Source organism: Medicago sativa, chromosome 3 (assembly GCF_051527215.1).
Source record: "Medicago sativa cultivar Bolivia chromosome 3, Bolivia_mono, whole genome shotgun sequence".
Lineage (NCBI taxonomy): Eukaryota > Viridiplantae > Streptophyta > Magnoliopsida > Fabales > Fabaceae > Medicago > Medicago sativa.
Genome location: NC_140751.1, coordinates 58,691,945 through 58,709,470, shown reverse-complemented (window position 1 = coordinate 58,709,470; position 17,526 = coordinate 58,691,945). Strand labels below are relative to the sequence as shown.

Sequence of the window (17,526 nt, the reverse complement as noted above, 5' to 3'; positions counted from 1 at the left end):
CAAGGTCAAAGTGACATTGCTGCTATATAACTCAAGGTGGAGCTAATCTCAAGTGCAACTTAATGTGTTTTTCTATTGTGACAATGTATATGCAGAAAGTGCCACTGGTGTAGTAATATAGTCTTAGAACTTTGGAAAAGTTAAGAAAGATGCACATTCTACAATACCACAACAATGAGAACGAATTTAGGAGACTGCATAAGACATATTAGTTAGAAACAAATTATGAAAGTAAAAATATTAGTTAAGAAATATTAGGTTGTTGTGGAAGTAAAAATAATTAGAAACAAATTCTCCTCCTAATCTTATGCATACTTCCTAAATAATTCCAACTATAAGTGCATTATTTATGGAATTATGATTTAACTTTATCAACAATAAAGGTGCAGTCGACTAATAATATCTTCAACCTATTCACTTCATTTACACAGAACAGCAAGGTACTGATAATTCTGCAAAGTACTTCCGCTTTCTTTTCATCTCATGTTCCCCTTCGCTTCATGGAGAATAGCAAGAAGCGAAAAATTCTGCAAAGTACTAATAATTCAGAAATCAATTCACATCAGCCTTCATCACATACAGGTTTCAACGTCAATAACAGTTATCCTTTGTCCGACATCACAAATGGTTAGTCAAGCACAAACACCGCGATGCTATTAGTAACTATTTCACCTAATTTCGCTAAAAAAATTGATGTTTATTTGCAGAGGTACTGAATAGGCGCAGTTCTAACATCCAGATCAGCAAAATCCTTGGACCCGGTGGACATGATTTAACAAATTCCACACATATATATCACGGCCAATCTGCCGGATCCTTCGACGGCATATGTGGTGAAAACCGCGAGGATTCTGATATACCAGACAATGAAGGTAAACAAGCAAAAAACATAATTAGTTTGCATCTTATTCTATTTAGATTATAATAGAAGCACACTCACGCCTATTTTACCAAGAAACTCAATTTTAATATAAAAAATAAGTGACTGATTGTGCAATTAATCTTATTGCTTGAGACATTATTTGTCAAATGTTATTTTAGTCATTGACTTTTTTTTATATATTTCGTTGCCATCAAATATGTGGTGAATCATTGGATTAGCATAGAAACCAAGTCTTTAATGTTTATCCTAAATCAAGATTTAAAGAATATAACATGTTTGGAGATCATACCATAGCTAACATATTAGGGTAGTTAGATATAAGAAGCACCATAGCGCACATGTTCTTTTTTGATAGCTTCTTCCTTAAAAATTACCTATAGCAATTACAATTTTGATCACGGAATATATTTCGTTGCCAGAAAGTCACGGAATGAAAGTTAGTAGGATCCATTTTGTTGCCCATACAAAAATCTTTAGTTTCGTACAAAAAAAAGAGATTGATAAGTGGTAAATGGATGATCCATGATGTAGGTGTCATAGAATAGATATATAGGTAACAGTAGCATATAAGGTTGTGTAGGGCAACAAGGTTATTATGTGAATTAACCTAGGGGTCTTAGGGTTCAGCCTGATGAGCCTCATGACTTATGTACAAATTAGGGTCAGTTAGTTGCTTATTTCTTTTTTTTTTTTTCATGATTGTGCTCCAAATTTAGATGTGAACTATCTGTCTGTTTTTGTTGGTTTTTGTCCTCTCCGCGATGTTTTCCTTTTCCTGCTTCTCTTCACTTTGTTGTCTCCGTTGGTTTCCTACGAGTCAAGTAAAGGAAACATTTAGCAACTCAGTAACAAGCATGCGAAATATAAGTTGCAGCAGCTAAAAACACATTTAAGATATGTTATATACTATAAAATGGTTGAACGAAACTAGGGGCTTTGGAATTTGTTTAATATGCATGCAGAAACAAAACTAGAACAGCTAAGTATATAGCATCTAAACTGTTTTGCACGGTTGTAACATAACATGGCATTTAAAATAAGGAAAATATTATGGCATAACAGTTAATATTTATGGCAAAGAAAAGATCAACTATTAGGAAAATTAGGTTGTACATCTATTATTTATAATAAAACAAAGAAATAATTGTATGGTTGACACTGACTGGATATATGCAATGAGTGGAAGAATTTGTTACACCAACCAACCTCTTGGAATGATGTCAATTTGGACTTCTCTGTATGCTTGGCCAATCTAATCTTCTTCAACACATACCTACCATGAATGAAATCATCATAATAAGTAATAAATAACAAAAATTTGAAAACCAAAAGCATAATTGAATTAGCAAAGTTTTCAATCTCAAACAAAACTGAAAACTGATTCTTCAGCCCCCCACCAACAATTCAACACAAACAGATTGGAAATTTTCATCTGGGGTTGACCAATTTGGAACAAAAAATTTGATATTGGATTTGAAACAGTTCATGTGATGCCTGGTTTAACATAACCGTTACAAAAACAGACAGAACAAAAAAAAGAACAAAACATTTTTGTTACCTCCTTCTTTCAGTTTTATGAAGAACAAAAAAAGTTGCACCTAAGGCACCTCTACCAAGTTTCTCTACCACCTCATAATCTTCCATCTTCTGAAGAAGAGAAAACAGTGAAAAACAGTAGCTAACAGACCCTGAATTGTTACAAAATCTAGATGAGTGAAATATTTGGTTTTATTTATTTTATACCAAAGTATATAAGTTTATAAAATAATAAATGTGAGTGTGAATGAATTAGAATTCATGCTATTGCTATGTTACCAAGCTTTTATAATTAAGGACAAAAAATAGATGCAGTTTGTAAGAGAATTAATTAGGAGAGTGTGACTTTTGGTGAATAATGAATTAGACTTGAAGGGTTTCACGTTTGACATGAGTAATGAGTAAAGCCACATTTTAAATTTAGTTTATCTAGAAAAGAGAAAGATAGGGAATGAATTGAAGGGTATGAAAGTCAAGTAAAGCTAATATGGGACCAACATCATGTTTACCGTTTGAAAAGAAAACAGTAAAAGAAAGAACAAATATTGAGAAATCGGATAGTGCACACAATAAGAAAACTAAGGAAATAATTCAAGAAACATAGAAAACGATTCTATAATATTAATTTAAATAAAACAATTAATCTGAGAAGAACATTACGACCGTCACAAATTTGTTTATTTCATTTGATTCAGTGATTCATTTGGATGATGATGTAAGTGCAAACCAGAACCACCTTTTTCAAGCCACCTACACAATTTTGCCGTCTGTCACATCTGCTAATGAAGAATCAATAGTTCAAAACTGCCTTCAAAATCAGGAAGACGAAGATATCCCAACAAATTCAGGTAATGTTGCTTTTTGTCTCTGTAACTTTATATTTAATTGTGTAGCTAATATCATATTGCATGAATATGAATTTTCATCGTAAACTTATATTCACCGAACAATGATTTCTTAACGTATGTAGCTTTTGTATTTGAACAGACATCGGTAATGATATTGTGCATCAGAATTGCAACGATATGTTGTTGGAAATATCTTCATCTCTTCGATCAGGTAACATTATTTGTAATTTAAATATAAATATGTTTGCTTTCATCAGAGACATTATTACAATACATACAAATGATCATACTCGCGTTATTTTCAGATTCTGTTGAAAGTGTAAGTTACGAGGATTTTGGGCAACCAGATTGTATATGCAAAGATTGTGGATCACACATGTGGTATGGAGAGAGGACTCGCAAGGAGTGCAATCCAATGGTGCCGGAATTCTCTATGTGTTGCAAGGAAGGGAGGATCAAAATTGCGTACCCACCGTTGCCTGAATCTCTCGCTGATTTGTATTACTCTGACAATAGAAGAAGCAAGTACTTTATGGAAAATATTCGATCTTTTAACAGTATGTTTGCCTTCACGTCCATGGGTGGCAAGATTGACAGCTCTATGAATAGTGGGAACGCTCCTCCGACGTTTGTTCTGAATGGCGAAAACTACCATCGGATTGGTAGTTTGCTGCCAATGGAAGGAGATGAACCAAAGTTTGCTCAATTGTACGTTTATGACACTGACAACGAAATCAAGAATAGAATGGCAGCTGTGGGGTAAAATGTTTTAAACTTTGCTGGTTCCGGTATTTATTTTTCATTGTACTCTATGGAGTAAAGCTTTCATACCATTCATATTGATATTTGGCTTTTGTTTGTAGGATGGATGACGACAACGATTCGATGAAATCGTCAATTGTTACTGACATAAGGGACATTCTTAATGATGTCAATTCCTACGTCAAACAGTATAGAACTGCAAGAGATACTTTAAAGGCGAGAAATGCCCCTACTGTCAAGCTAAGAATATTAGGCAAGAGGAATCGGGATGGTCGGAGGTATAATTTGCCTACAGCGTCAGAGGTTGCAGCTTTGATAGTCGGAGACTTTGATTCTTCTGATTTTGAAAGAGATGTTGTTGTCGAAGAAAGATCTGGTCCTTTGAAGAGAATTTCAATTCTTGAGCCATCTTACTTACCGTTGCAATATCCGCTTTTGTTTCCAAGAGGTGAGGATGGTTATCGAAAATATATCAGATACAATGAAACATCCAAGAAGTCACAGATAAAAAGGCTATATGTCACTCTATTAGAATGGATGGCTTATATGATCCAGCATCGAGAAAGAATTTATTCAACTATTGTTTTTTCAAGGAGGTTGCTCCACCAATTTTTAGTCGACGCGTTTAGTATGATAGAGTATGCAAGATTAAGGTATGCAAGAGATCATCAAAAAGAGTTAAGGGCGCATATGTATAAAGGATTAACCGAAGCACTTCTAAGAGGAGAGACAAATCCGTCTACTACTGGAAAAAGAGTTATTTTGCCCGCGACTTTTGTTGGTGGTCCACGCTACATGATCCAAAACTATCAGGATGCAATGGCTATCTGTGGATGGATTGGATATCCCGATCTGTTTATCACGTTTACTTGCAATCATAAATGGCCGGAGGTTGTTGATTTTCTCAAATTGCATAATCTAAAACCAGCAGATAGACCAGATTTGTCTTGCAGAATTTTCAAGTTAAAACTCGATCATCTCATAAAGGAGATCAAGAAGGGCCAAATATTTGGAGAAGTCCGGGCAGGTGAGTAATCTATACACTAAATTTTTGGTCCCAACTGTAGCATTTTATTTATATATGTTATGTTCCGTTGTAAGGAATTTGAAGTTATTTTCTATTGCTACTTCAGTTCTATATTATAATACACGATGCAAATACTAAAATGAATTTCAATTAATTCCATACGGCACATTGATGAAATAGTATGTCGATCCATGTCGTATATTATGCATCTACCATGTAAATATAATGTTCATTAGAGGTATTTTGTAGTCAATATTCAATAGTAATCCACGACTCCCTGATTATATGACATTTGTGCAATACTTTATTTTTTACATTAATTTAGCATGAAGTTAACTTATTTCGAGCTTCTCTGTTGTGTGTGCAGTTATATATACTATTGAATTTCAAAAGCGTGGGCTACCTCATGCACACATACTGGTGTTTTTGAAGCCAAGTTATCGTTGTAAGAAGCCTGAGGATCTTGACAAGATTATATCAGCAGAGATTCCAAACAAAGATACAGATGTGGAGTTGTTTAATATAGTGACTACGCTAATGATTCACGGCCCATGTGGTGACCAGAACACAGGTTCACCTTGCATGCTAAAAAATAAATGTACCAAGCGCTTTCCAAAGAAATTTGTGGACCAAACCGTGATCGATAACGATGGATATCCAGTATACAGAAGAAGGGACAATGGAGTTTATGTAAAAAAAGGAGAGTGTTTTGCAGACAACAGGTTTGTTGTGCCGTATAATAGAACACTGCTCTTGAAGTACAATGCTCATATCAATGTCGAGTGGTGCAACCAAATTCGTTCTATCAAATACCTTTTCAAATATGTGAACAAGGGACATGATCGCGTCACCGCAAACTTTTACAGTGGTGGAGGTGAAAGTGGTTTGGATGAGATAAAAATGTATTATGATTGTCGGTATTTGTCCGCGTGTGAAGCTGCCTGGAGAATATTCGCTTTTGACATACATTACAGAGAACCTTCAGTTGAACGGTTAAATTATCATTTAGAAAATGAGCATTCAATTATGTACGAAGAGAACGAGGATATTGAAGAAGTCGTAGAGCGATCACGTAGAAAAACTACAAAGTTTTTGGCCTGGATGAAAGCAAATCAAAAGTATCCAGAAGCAAGAAATATGACTTACAATGAATTCCCAACAAAATTCGTGTGGAAGGCAACAGATCATGAATGGACTCCTAGGCAAGTTGGTTTTTCGATAGGAAGAGTCCATTTTGCTCCACCAGGTTCCGGCGAAAGGTTTTACCTGAGAACTCTCTTAAACTACATCAAAGGTCCAACATCTTTTGATGACATCAAAACGGTCGACAGTGTAAAATACAATACTTTCAAGGAGGCCTGCTACGCTATGGGGTTACTGGATGATGACAAGGAGTTTATAGACGCGATAATGGAAGCAAGTCTTTGGGGCACTGGCACTTATTTACGCAGACTCTTTGTAGAACTCATGGTATCTGATCAATTTGCCAGACCAAATGTCGTCTGGAATTCTACATCTGCAAGTTTAATTGATGACATTCTCCACAAACAGAGGCGGGTGCTTGGAGCTCCAGGTTTATTTCATTGCTAATTTATTATTTTTAATTACCTAATAATTATGTTTATTCATTCTTTCTCCTAAATAATTTTCCATCCCTGAAATTACATTCGTTTGTCTTTATATGAAAGTAACTACCGTTGTTTACTCAAATTACATGCAGTGATATTAGTAAATCTAATAGTGATTTTGCGTTTCTGCCAAATAATTATTCTAATGACAATTTACATTAATTATGAATGAATAATTATTTATATCATAAGTGTTTATTGTCTGAAGTTGAAAAAATAATCTCTATTAACTACATTCACACGTCTGTTTTTTATCAAAATTACATGAACATGGCTGTTTTTTTCACGTATATATTTTCGACATACAAGTCCTGCTGATTTTTAACAACCTTGATTTGTCTCCCAGATTTACGGTTGACTGATGAGCAGTTGGAGGCGTATGCGTTGGCTGAACTAGAAACGTTGTTGCAGAGTTTTGGGAAGAGTTTGTCTGATTTTCCTCCAATGCCGACAGCAGATGCATCGTTGGTAACTGATGTCGGAAATAGATTGATTTATGATGAAATGAATTATAATAAGTCTTTACTAGCTGCTGAACATGGTCAGTTGATGTCGACCATGACTTCGGAACAACGTAATGTATATGATACAATCATTACAAGAGTCAGGGAAGACAAGCCTGGGTTTTTTTTCCTGTATGGTTATGGTGGTACGGGAAAGACATTTATTTGGAGGGCATTGTCAGCTGCATTGAGGTCTGAGGGTGAGATTGTTTTGGCATGTGCATCCAGTGGGATTGCTGCCTTGCTTATACCCGGTGGAAGAACTGCACATTCAAGATTCGGTCTCCCTTTTATAATAGACGAGACTTCAATGTGTGGAGTTACCCCAAATACACCGTTGGCATCGCTGGTCATTAAGGCTAAACTTATCATATGGGATGAAGCGCCAATGATGCACAGGCATTGTTTCGAAGCACTTGATCGATCCTTGAGAGATGTTCTAAAGACCGTAGATGAGAGAAACAAGGACTTACCGTTTGGTGGTAAGGTTGTTGTCTTAGGTGGAGATTTCAGGCAGATATTACCGGTCATGCCCAAAGCTACCAGGCCAGAGATTGTCTATGGTACAGTTAACTCATCTAATTTATGGAGGTACTGTGAAGTTCTTACGCTTACAAAAAATATGAGGGTTCTAAGCGGAGCATCTGAAGCAGACATTGAAGAGAGGAAGTTGTTTTCTGACTGGGTTTTAAGCATTGGGGATGGTACAACTGGGCTAATCAATGATGTCGACATATCCGTCAAAATCCCGTCCGACTTGCTTATTCCAAGTTCAGGTAATCCTATTGCATCTATTGTTGAAAGCACTTACCCAAATTTGTTAGAAAACATTGGTAAAGCAGAATATTTTCAAAGTAGAGCAATATTGGCACCAAAGAATACAATTGTTGATCAGGTTAATGATTATGTGTTAGACTTGATTCCTGGTGAGGAGAAAATTTATTTGAGTTATGATACACCTTATCATAAAAACCTAGGCGGTGACGCACTGGACGACATCCACACACCTGAATTTCTCAACACCATTGTTGCCTCCGGATTGCCAAACCATAGGATTCGATTGAAAGTAGGAGTACCTGTGATGTTATTGAGGACCATAGATCAAAATTTGGGTTTATGTAACGGTACAAGATTGATTATTACAAAAATGGGTAAATTTGTGCTCGAGGCAGAAATAATATCTGGGTCTAATATAGGTGAAAAGGTGTTTATTCCAAGGTTATCGTTACAACCGTCTGATACTAGAATTCCATTCAAGTTTAAACGAAGGCAATTTCCGTTGTCCGTCTCATTTGCAATGACTATTAACAAGAGTCAGGGTCAGTCTTTGAAAAATGTTGGTGTCTATCTACCGTCTCCTGTTTTTTCACATGGACAATTGTACGTCGCAGTATCGAGGGTTACTTCGAGGGATGGTTTAAAGATGTTGATCAATGACGAGGACGGTCAGGATACTGATGTGACATCAAATGTGGTCTACAGAGAAGTTTTCCGTAATGTGTAGCACTTGGTTTTGTAGTAATGATTTTATTGCATTTGGGTACTATTTTTATGTTGACAGACGTTGGATTTTCTTTTTTCAATAAACTATGTCATTAAATTTTTATGTCATGTTACTGTAACAGGGTTGATGTCGTAGAGATTGTTTAATATGGTGCGTTACAAAGGTTTCTGACAATTTATTTTATAAATTAAATTATACTGTTTTTTGGTTTCAAGTAAAATTATCCCTTTTACATCTGCGCTATAATTTTTTTTTGTATGACCCGTGCGGAAGCACGGGTCAATGGTCTAGTTAAGAATAAATAAATGGAATGATCCCGAAAATATCAATAGCGTTTGTTTTAATTTAAGTAATATTTTTTATTTATTTTGGTAAATACATCACTATTTTATTTTATTTTTAGTATTATTTTTTAAAAAAACAAACACATTTTATTGAAGGAAAAAAACTTAGTGGAGTGGAATTGAACAACTTCGTGAATTATTTCCTTCGTTTTCACTCATTACATCTTCGTTTCTTTTCCATTCATTCTCTATCATTGGGTTCTATTTCACTATATAGGGAGGGCAACGGTGACCTAAGCGACACCGTTTCTTGTCAGATGAAGGAAAGAACCACCACCGCCACCAAGAGGCAGCAGCTGATTACCAAATTGATTGGAACCCTAAAATCACTCTTATGTTCACTCTTCATCTCTTCTGACCGTTCTTCGCTGCCTGATATCCCACTCGAATTGGTGGCAGAGATTCTATGTAGGCTCCCCATCAAGCTCCTCTTACAACTTCGATGTTTAAGTAAGTCCTTCAATACCCTAATTTCTGATCCCAATTTTGCAAAGAAACACCTTCGTTTATCAACCACCAGCCACAACCTCGTCTTAACCACCCACACGTCAACGATAATCTTTTACCGACTTCACTCAATTGTTCACCCACATCGCTCCATTTTTAACTCTGCAACAGTTAAAAGCACCCAACTACTCTGTCCTTTTGACCCACTATACAATAAAATTGTTGGCTCTTGCAACGGAATCCTTTGTTTGACTACTAGAGACTTTAATATTTTTATACAAAGCAATGTCCTTTTGTTTAACCCTTCCATTTCAAAATTCAAAATATTGCCTTCTTTTAAATTTCAACAAGAATGCTTTCTTGTTAAATATGGATTTGGCTATGATCATGTAACTGATGTTTACAAGGTGGTTGCTGTTTTTTCCTATGATTGTGGTAAGGAGGTATCCAAAACCCAAGGAATGGTTTATACTTTGGCTACTAATTCTTGGAGAATGATTCATGGGGACTTACCTCCTCCACATCCTTTTGATTGTAAATCGCTCATATTCGTGAGTGGTGCACTTAATTGGATTGCATATGAGGATAATGATAATCATAGTGTTGTTTCTTTTGATTTGGTTAGTGAGTTGTATAGAAGAATATTCCCCCCTAATTATGGAGGGGGAAATGTGCGTTATGCAATATTGGGTGTTTTGAGGGATTGTTTGTGTCTCGTTGCGCACAGTTTGGAGTTAATTAATATTTGGTTGATGAAGGAATATGGAAATGAAGAGTCTTGGACTAAATTGTTTCGTGTTCCCGATATGGATGGTTCTTTCTATTCTCCATATGCCAAGCCACTATGGATTTATGAGGATGACCAAGTGCTAATAGATTATACGCCATTAGGGCTGAGAATAAATTTGGCCGTTTATGATTTCAAAAATGGTACTCTTAAGAAAACCTTGATTAAAGACATCAAAAGTCCGATTACCTTCGAAGTTTGTGTTGAGAGTTTGATATCACCTTGTTTCTGATATAAGGATGTCAATGTGGTGGTACCTGGCTTGAAATTTAAACTCAATTGCAACTTATATGTTGATTTCCATTTATGTTATCTAGTTTATACTTGTTCTAATTACTATTGACTTTATTTATCATTGTTAATTACTATTTAATATGTAGCTTGAGAAATTGCAATGTTAGATTCGTTGACTCTCTGATGCATTAATGTTTTTGAAGTGTCTGCTAGCTGTTGTAAAAATTTCATAATGTTTGCTTCAAATCTTGTCCCATTTATTCTGAGCTTGAAAAGTCAAAGTGTATCATGCATGTGATTCTTAGTGAATGGTTAGGAAAACTATGATATATATAAAGGTGTTCAGAATTAGTGTGTAAACCTAGTCTCAAAAGGACCACTTGGTGTTAATGTGAGCAGGTTAGGCTTTTATCTCACACAAGGCAGAAGTAATTTGTGTATGATCCTTTTTTCTTTCCTTTCCATTTCATCTTATTCATTTTGTTTTGTTTCCTGTTGGTTAACAATAAATTGTCAATGGTTTGAAGTGAGCTTCTACTATTATTGAGAAGCCTAGCTTTGATTCCAGCCCTTAAAATGAAAGCCTAATATTGGTGGTAAGCTTTAATATTTTAACAAATTGAGAGAGAAAAAAAAAAAATAGCCACTTATTACCTTGGTGGTACAATTGCTTGCTTCCAATGAACATGACAATGAAAAAAATCAAATGTCATATGATATAGATACAGTTCTAGGGAAAAACAGACTCTCATTCAATGGTTGTTCTGATTGGCTGTATTTCATGGATCTATATGATACAAATTGGCTCATGCATCGTTCAACGTTAGGAATCTGTTCAAAACTTTTAAGAATACAATCTGACATGAAGTGGAAACACAACTAAGAAAGGCAACAAAGCCAATCCTGTCAAGAACAATGTCTAATATGAAGGTAAGCTTTGGTGTCATCCTTAAATAGTTAATCGCACATCATCATCAAGAAATACACTCCTCTATATTAAGGTATGTTCTACCGGTGGAATGGGAATATCGACGCCACTTCTCACTCCCTAACAGAGGAAAGTTCTTCCGTCAACAAGCAACTCTCGATTATTGAGAGCAAAGGATTGGTGGAAAAGCAACTTTCTCTAGCCTTGTTTAGAATAGGTAGCGTAGTTAGTGCGTTAAGGGACATTGAAAGAGTTTTAAGGAAGCCCAAAGTTCGATCCCATAGACTAACATAACCACCAACTCTACGGTGAACATTTCCCTATAAAAGATCACGCACTAGACAACTCGTTGACATTTTCATCAAAGAAAAGTAAAAAACATTAATCTATCAAGGATTCTATGTCATTTTCAAGAGAGTAAATATCATGGATTGTATGTCATCATTTTCAACAGTGCAGAAATATGCCAAAGTTTTAGCCTTTGCAATTACAGAGGGACCCCGAATAAGCTTCACATAAGAATTATGATTGCAATGAAGATTAACCTCATGCAACAATTTAACCTACAAAAAGTAACAAAGCACAAAATTTACATAACAACAAACTCTAATTTATGAGCAACAAACGTTAAATCAAAGCACAATGCAAGCAATAAGATGAATTAGCCATTCATTAAGATGTCCTCATGCAACAACTTACACTATCCTCTTGACCCACTATACCATGATATTGTTGGCTCTTGCAATGGAATCCTTTGTTTGACTAAGATACACGTCCATATTGTTAAACAAAGTGATGTCCTGTTGTGGAACCCTTCTGTTAGAAAATTCAAAATATTGCCTTCTTTTAAACTTCAACGGGAAAGTGGTTTTATTAAATATGGCTTTGGCTATGACCATGTAACAGATGTTTACAAGGTGGTTGCTTTTTTTCATATTATGGTGAGGTTTTCAAAACTCAAGGAATGGTTCATACTTTGGGTACTAATTCTTGGAGAATGGTTCATGGTGAGTTACCTCTTCCACGTGTTTGTGAATCGCTCATATTTGTGAGTGGTGCACTTAATTGGATTGCGTATAAGGATGATAAAAATCATAGTGTTATTTCTTTTGATTTGGTGACTGAGTTGTATAGAAGACTTTTGCAGCCTAATTATGGAGGGGAATATGTGCAAGCGGTGAACTTGGGTGTCTCGAGGGATTGTTTGTGTCTCGAGGGATTGTTTGGAGAATGATATCATTGCATGTAGTCCCGGGTTTTATAGTGTTTGGCTGATGAGGGAATATGGAAATGAAGAGTCATGGACTAAATTATTTCATGTTCCTGACATGAGAGGTCCTTTTGATTGTTTATACGCCAAGTCATTATAGATTTGGGAGAATGGTCAAGTGCTAATGGATTTTATGTCATTGATGAGCATAAATTTGGTCGTTTATGATTTCAAAAATGATTTTTTTAATTATCTCTGAAGTTTGTGTTGAGAGTTTGATATCACCTTGTTTTTAATATGATGATGTCAATGTGGTGTTAGCTAGGTGGCTGATAATGCACTCATATCCATTTATTTATTTATTTTATACTTATTCTAATTAGTAGTGACTTTATTTATCATTGTTAATTAATTATCTATTGAATATGTAGCTTGAGAAGTTGCTATGTTAGATTCATTGATTCTCCATTCATACATTATCATTTATATAGTTCACAACTATGGGTGGGTAGTTTTGGATGGATTGTGATTTGACTTTCTAAAATTAGAATTAAATTTTCTCTATTAAACCAAGACATAATTATATCTGTTAAAGTGTCTTGTTAGCTGTTGTACAAATATCATAATGTTTGCTTCAAACCTTTTCCTATTCATTATGAGCTTGAAAAATCAAAGTGTATCATGCATGTTATTGTTAGTGAATGGTTAGGAAAAAATTGATAGATATCATGGTGTTAATGTGAGCAAGTTAGGCTTTTTCTTCCTCTCCTTTTTTTCTCACACAAGGCATGCTTCTATGGAACTTTATGTTCATATCAAGCAAGCTTAGCCAGTTAACATAGTAGAAAGGGTAAGGCTCAGTTTCATTTCATGAATCTATATGATACTAATTGGCTGCCTCTATGTACATTACATTTTACATGCATGCAAAGTGAGAGCATCATGTAGTAAATGGTGATAAGAATGTTAATAATGGTTGATTGGACTGTTGTTTCATTGATATATACATTTAATGTTTGTGGGGATATATAATTACATTAGTACAGTATAAACCACTGACTTCAATTTGTGAGCTTCTAATTTTTGTTTAATGAAATTTAATCAATTGCAATATAATTTGCGTACTTCCTATGTTCTTAAACAAGAACAAAATTAAGCATCAATGTTCTCCTCTTTGCTTCATATTACTCGCTATAATTATTATTTTTTGTGTCAGGATTTTTTTTACCACATTCTGTTTTTTTGAGATCAACTGCAATTATCTCTTACATAAATCATTAATTGGTTATAAACTGAAACAGAAGATCCTATAATGGTATACAATCAGCACATGTTTTCATATGCTCAAGGACATATGTTTCATCACTACTTTAGACACATCTCTAGTTGATGTGGAATCTCAACAAATGTTAATGTCACATTTTTCAGCAATTGAATCTAAAAATCCAGTAGTCATAAAGAGCTAGGCGGAGGAAATTTAACAAAACAATTGCTATAAAAGTAGTTTACGGGGTTTTGTTTTTTCATTTTAAAAGACAAACTTCATCCGTGTAATGTAAACTGCTACATTATGTTGTCTATCTCGTGTTTGCTGGACCCGGAAGTTAGAGTCTAATACTTTTTAAGTTTTTTTTTTTCCTATCGTAACTCTTCGGTTTCAAGGAAAGAGCTCTAATAATCAAAAGTTCAATCAAGAGTTAAGTAAATTCTAATGATTGTTCAAGAGTTTAAGTTGTTTCTATCTTAACTCCCAGTTTTGAACTGATTTTATAAACCAGCTTCATAAACTGCTATTTTCCTAAATACTTTAAAAATAAAAAAAACTGGACCTAAACTACAAAAACCAATTCCGAGCTACAAAAACCCGCTTTGAAAACTTAAAATGTCATGATTAGGACACACTGACAAAGTTGAAACATTACAGCAGCTTCAAGTACGAATTGCAAGATAACTTCCTTTATAGGAATTAGGTTACGGTGATAGTACCAGATAGACTAACAAGAACGATAGACACGATATCTTTACTTAGTTAATATTGTTCCAAGAAAACAATAAAAGAAGCATTCACCAATGTCTATGGGCACAATCATCTTCAATATTGCCAAAAGTTGCACCAAAGGGCTCGTTCACAACCTACAATTAAATTAAATTCAAATGCAATATTAAGAAATTAAGAAATAATCAAGAAAAATATGTTATTTGTGGGAATACTTAGGGTTACAATATATATAACCTATAATAACAAGTAATGCAAAAACATTTACAATGGTTAAATATCAGGGAGAAGGAAAAGCTCATAGTCGTAACAAAAGCAATACATGTGAGATAGATGAATGTGGGAATACTCTAAGTGGGTTAAGCATTTGGTTCCTAATGAAAAAACTCATAATTTAAAGATGGTTACGAACAAGTTAGGTGTAAGACAATTTCAATATATACAAAAAGTAATCAATTAAAAGACCAAGAGACATTGTAAGAACATTTCAAAAAGTTCATGTTGAAAAACTTATTCAATCTAGCAACAGATACAAAGTTGATTATTTCCAGCACAGTTCAGCAGTTTCAAATTACAAACCTTCTGTTGTTATCATCAATCAATGCAACACGACCCATTCCGGAGGTGGCCAGAACAACTTGGAATAACTAGGAAAATCAGACAAAGGCGAAATCTTATCTGTCTGCAAGCAATAAACAGAATTCGCAAGCCTGTTATTAGAATAAGGACAAGGATCATCCCTAAATATCACACAATTCCCATTTCCCACACCCAACTCCGAAGCGGAAGCAGAAAAAGCACCATCTTCACCCCAAAACAAAACCCTATCCTCCAAATTTCTCACCTCAACCCACTTCTTCTCTTTCTCATCAAGCTTAAACACTTGAAATTTCACATCTCCAATCTCATAAAAGGGAAAAACATTAAAAATAAAATTTCCAACACAATTCACATACTTATGAACTAGCAACAACTCTCCATTACTCTCCACTAATAATTTCTTATCTCCCCCATACACACCCACAGATTCTGCAACCAAATCCAAACCTAAATCCGGTCCAACAGAAACTGTCCGACCGGTACTATCAACCGCAATAGGCCGTCCTTTGAAAAGACAGACGTCGTTGTAAGGCGACGACAACTCCTCAGGCATTATCGTCGTCCAGTGCTCATCCCCGGATCGGAAAATGGCGAGTTTTCCGGAAACATTAATAGTGAGAATTGCATGACTATGTAAAGTGCGGTAAACAAGAACCTTCTTCATGAAGTTGACAGAAAGGTAGTTGGAAGGGAAATTACCAATGACGAACTCATCGCCGAGATGAATGATGTGATATTCTTTGAAATCAATGAGTTGAGGGAGATGAAGATAGAGTTGGTAATCAAGTGAGAGAGGGTACCAGAGACGAGTTTTGTCACGTGAGTCTGGTCCGATTTTGATTAACCAAGGGGGGTGTTGGGCTTGGTTGTGTTGGTTTTTGGGAGGTGTGATTAGTAAGATAGATCGTTTGGTGAGAGGGAAGGTGTTATCGTTGGAAGTGTTGTTGGAAGGAAATGGGAATTTGGAAGGTAGATTTAGGAGAGGTTTTTTGGGAATGGAAGAGTGCCATGATGAACAAACGGAACGAAAACGGAGTTGGTATAATTCACTGTCGAGCTTTTCGGAAATGAGTTGTAAGATATCCTTTGGGAGTTTAGTCCAGTCAGGTGCCATCAATGGAGTAGCTATAGGGTGCTTCTGATTCATTTTCATCCTCTGGTTTTGGTGTGACTCCATTAGTAAAGCATGCAAAGAAGAGAGAGGGGTTCTGTCTTTAAATCAAACAATGACATGGAAGAAGAAAAAAATGGTGGAATTCCATTGGATGTAAGTGTAAATACACTTTACAGTGTACACTGTCTCTATGCCACGTAACAGGCATGCATGCTAGCTAGACTCTCAATGTCTCTCGACCAATCAAATACTCTCTCCTCCCACTCAAACTGAGCAGAATCAAAACATGAAACATTTACGGCAACTACGTCAACCCAACCCAACAGGTCTCTATCTTTTTGACTTACTAGACTCTCGGTTCAATTTAATTTATCTAACTTATACACAAAGTACAACCCAATCCATGGTTATTATTAGTACTTTTTCTTTTTCTTTTCTAATAAGTGTTTTAAAAATCTTTTATGAAACTGTAAAAAGAAATTTTGTTTTGAAGATAGTATAAGTTAAATAAATATAAAAGTCATTGCTACATACTCCTTCCGGTCACATTTATAAGCAAAAAAACACTTCAAATCATGGTCACTAATATAAGCAAAAGTTAACCACTTTTAATCTATTTAATACTCCCTCCGTTTCAAAATACATGTCCAATTTTTGCAATGTGCACTATTCATTTGACTTACTTTGACCATACTTTTTTACTAATGTATAAGTACAAATATTAGCATGTAAGATGTTGTTTGATTTGTCTCGACAAATATTTTCAAAATATTAAATTTTCATAATTTTTTACTTTAGGTAATTAAAGATATTAACGGTCAAAATTGTGCATTGGCATATGTGAAGTGGTTGACTTGGACATGTATTTTGAAACGGAGGGAGTACTACTATTCCTAATATACCTTATGCTATTCCACTTTACAACTTTACTTTTTTTAGGCATTTACTCCACTTTTATTTACAAACACTAGCAAGTGTTAGTTCCAAGGTGTAGTTATCCCTCGGTTTTCTTTCTCATCAAACCAATAGGGATAAAAAAAAAAAAAAAAAAAAACCTTCCATCTTCTTTCTACAAAAGATAACAAGAAAAACCTTCCTTCTTCTTATTGGCCACGTGAGTTTTTTTTCTTTTTCTTTAAACACCGCGTGGAGAAAGTTTTATTGCTTTCAGCTGA

General features: G+C 35.0%; 4 protein-coding genes and 1 pseudogene across 4 annotated transcripts; 3 read left to right on the top strand and 2 right to left on the bottom strand.

Annotated features, from left to right (window-relative positions):
- Positions 1-1,560: 1,560 nt before the first annotated feature.
- Positions 1,561-3,076, bottom strand: LOC146938619 (serine/threonine-protein kinase Nek6-like). The gene is made up of 3 exons (XM_085752538.1): positions 2,442-3,076; positions 2,090-2,156; positions 1,561-1,693 (listed from the first exon to the last, which is right to left on the bottom strand). The coding sequence occupies exons 1-3, from the start codon at positions 2,525-2,527 to the stop codon at positions 1,607-1,609; spliced, it is 240 nt and encodes a 79-aa protein (XP_085608664.1). The 5' UTR covers positions 2,528-3,076; the 3' UTR covers positions 1,561-1,606.
- Positions 3,077-3,572: 496 nt separating this feature from the next.
- On the top strand, positions 3,573-8,915 carry LOC146938618 (uncharacterized). The gene is made up of 4 exons (XM_085752533.1): positions 3,573-4,026; positions 4,131-5,056; positions 5,424-6,629; positions 7,031-8,915. The coding sequence occupies exons 1-4, from the start codon at positions 3,644-3,646 to the stop codon at positions 8,689-8,691; spliced, it is 4,176 nt and encodes a 1,391-aa protein (XP_085608659.1). The 5' UTR covers positions 3,573-3,643; the 3' UTR covers positions 8,692-8,915.
- A 330-nt stretch (positions 8,916-9,245) lies between these two features.
- On the top strand, positions 9,246-10,548 carry LOC146938617 (F-box/kelch-repeat protein At3g23880-like). The gene has a single exon (XM_085752535.1). It carries the CDS (start codon positions 9,293-9,295, stop codon positions 10,499-10,501), a length of 1,209 nt encoding a protein of 402 aa, XP_085608661.1. The 5' UTR covers positions 9,246-9,292; the 3' UTR covers positions 10,502-10,548.
- A 1,560-nt stretch (positions 10,549-12,108) lies between these two features.
- LOC146938616 (F-box/kelch-repeat protein At3g23880-like) lies at positions 12,109-12,706 on the top strand (annotated as a pseudogene).
- A 2,523-nt stretch (positions 12,707-15,229) lies between these two features.
- On the bottom strand, positions 15,230-16,414 carry LOC146938615 (F-box protein SKIP23-like). The gene has a single exon (XM_085752536.1). It carries the CDS (start codon positions 16,412-16,414, stop codon positions 15,236-15,238), a length of 1,179 nt encoding a protein of 392 aa, XP_085608662.1. The 3' UTR covers positions 15,230-15,235.
- Positions 16,415-17,526: the final 1,112 nt, after the last annotated feature.

Excerpts from the sequence above, each read along its gene's own strand:
- LOC146938618 (XM_085752533.1), top strand. The coding sequence starts at position 3,644 with ATGTGGTATGGAGAGAGGACTCGCAAGGAGTGCAATCCAATGGTGCCG. Across the intron at positions 5,057-5,423 it reads ATTTGGAGAAGTCCGGGCAG|TTATATATACTATTGAATTT; the intron begins GTGAGTAATCTA and ends TTGTGTGTGCAG. Across the intron at positions 6,630-7,030 it reads GCGGGTGCTTGGAGCTCCAG|ATTTACGGTTGACTGATGAG; the intron begins GTTTATTTCATT and ends TTTGTCTCCCAG.
- LOC146938619 (XM_085752538.1), bottom strand. The coding sequence starts at position 2,527 with ATGGAAGATTATGAGGTGGTAGAGAAACTTGGTAGAGGTGCCTTAGGT. Across the intron at positions 2,157-2,441 it reads CATAAAACTGAAAGAAGGAG|GTATGTGTTGAAGAAGATTA; the intron begins GTAACAAAAATG and ends CATTCATGGTAG. Across the intron at positions 1,694-2,089 it reads AATTGACATCATTCCAAGAG|GAAACCAACGGAGACAACAA; the intron begins GTTGGTTGGTGT and ends CTTGACTCGTAG.
- LOC146938617 (XM_085752535.1), top strand. The coding sequence starts at position 9,293 with ATGAAGGAAAGAACCACCACCGCCACCAAGAGGCAGCAGCTGATTACC.
- LOC146938615 (XM_085752536.1), bottom strand. The coding sequence starts at position 16,414 with ATGGAGTCACACCAAAACCAGAGGATGAAAATGAATCAGAAGCACCCT.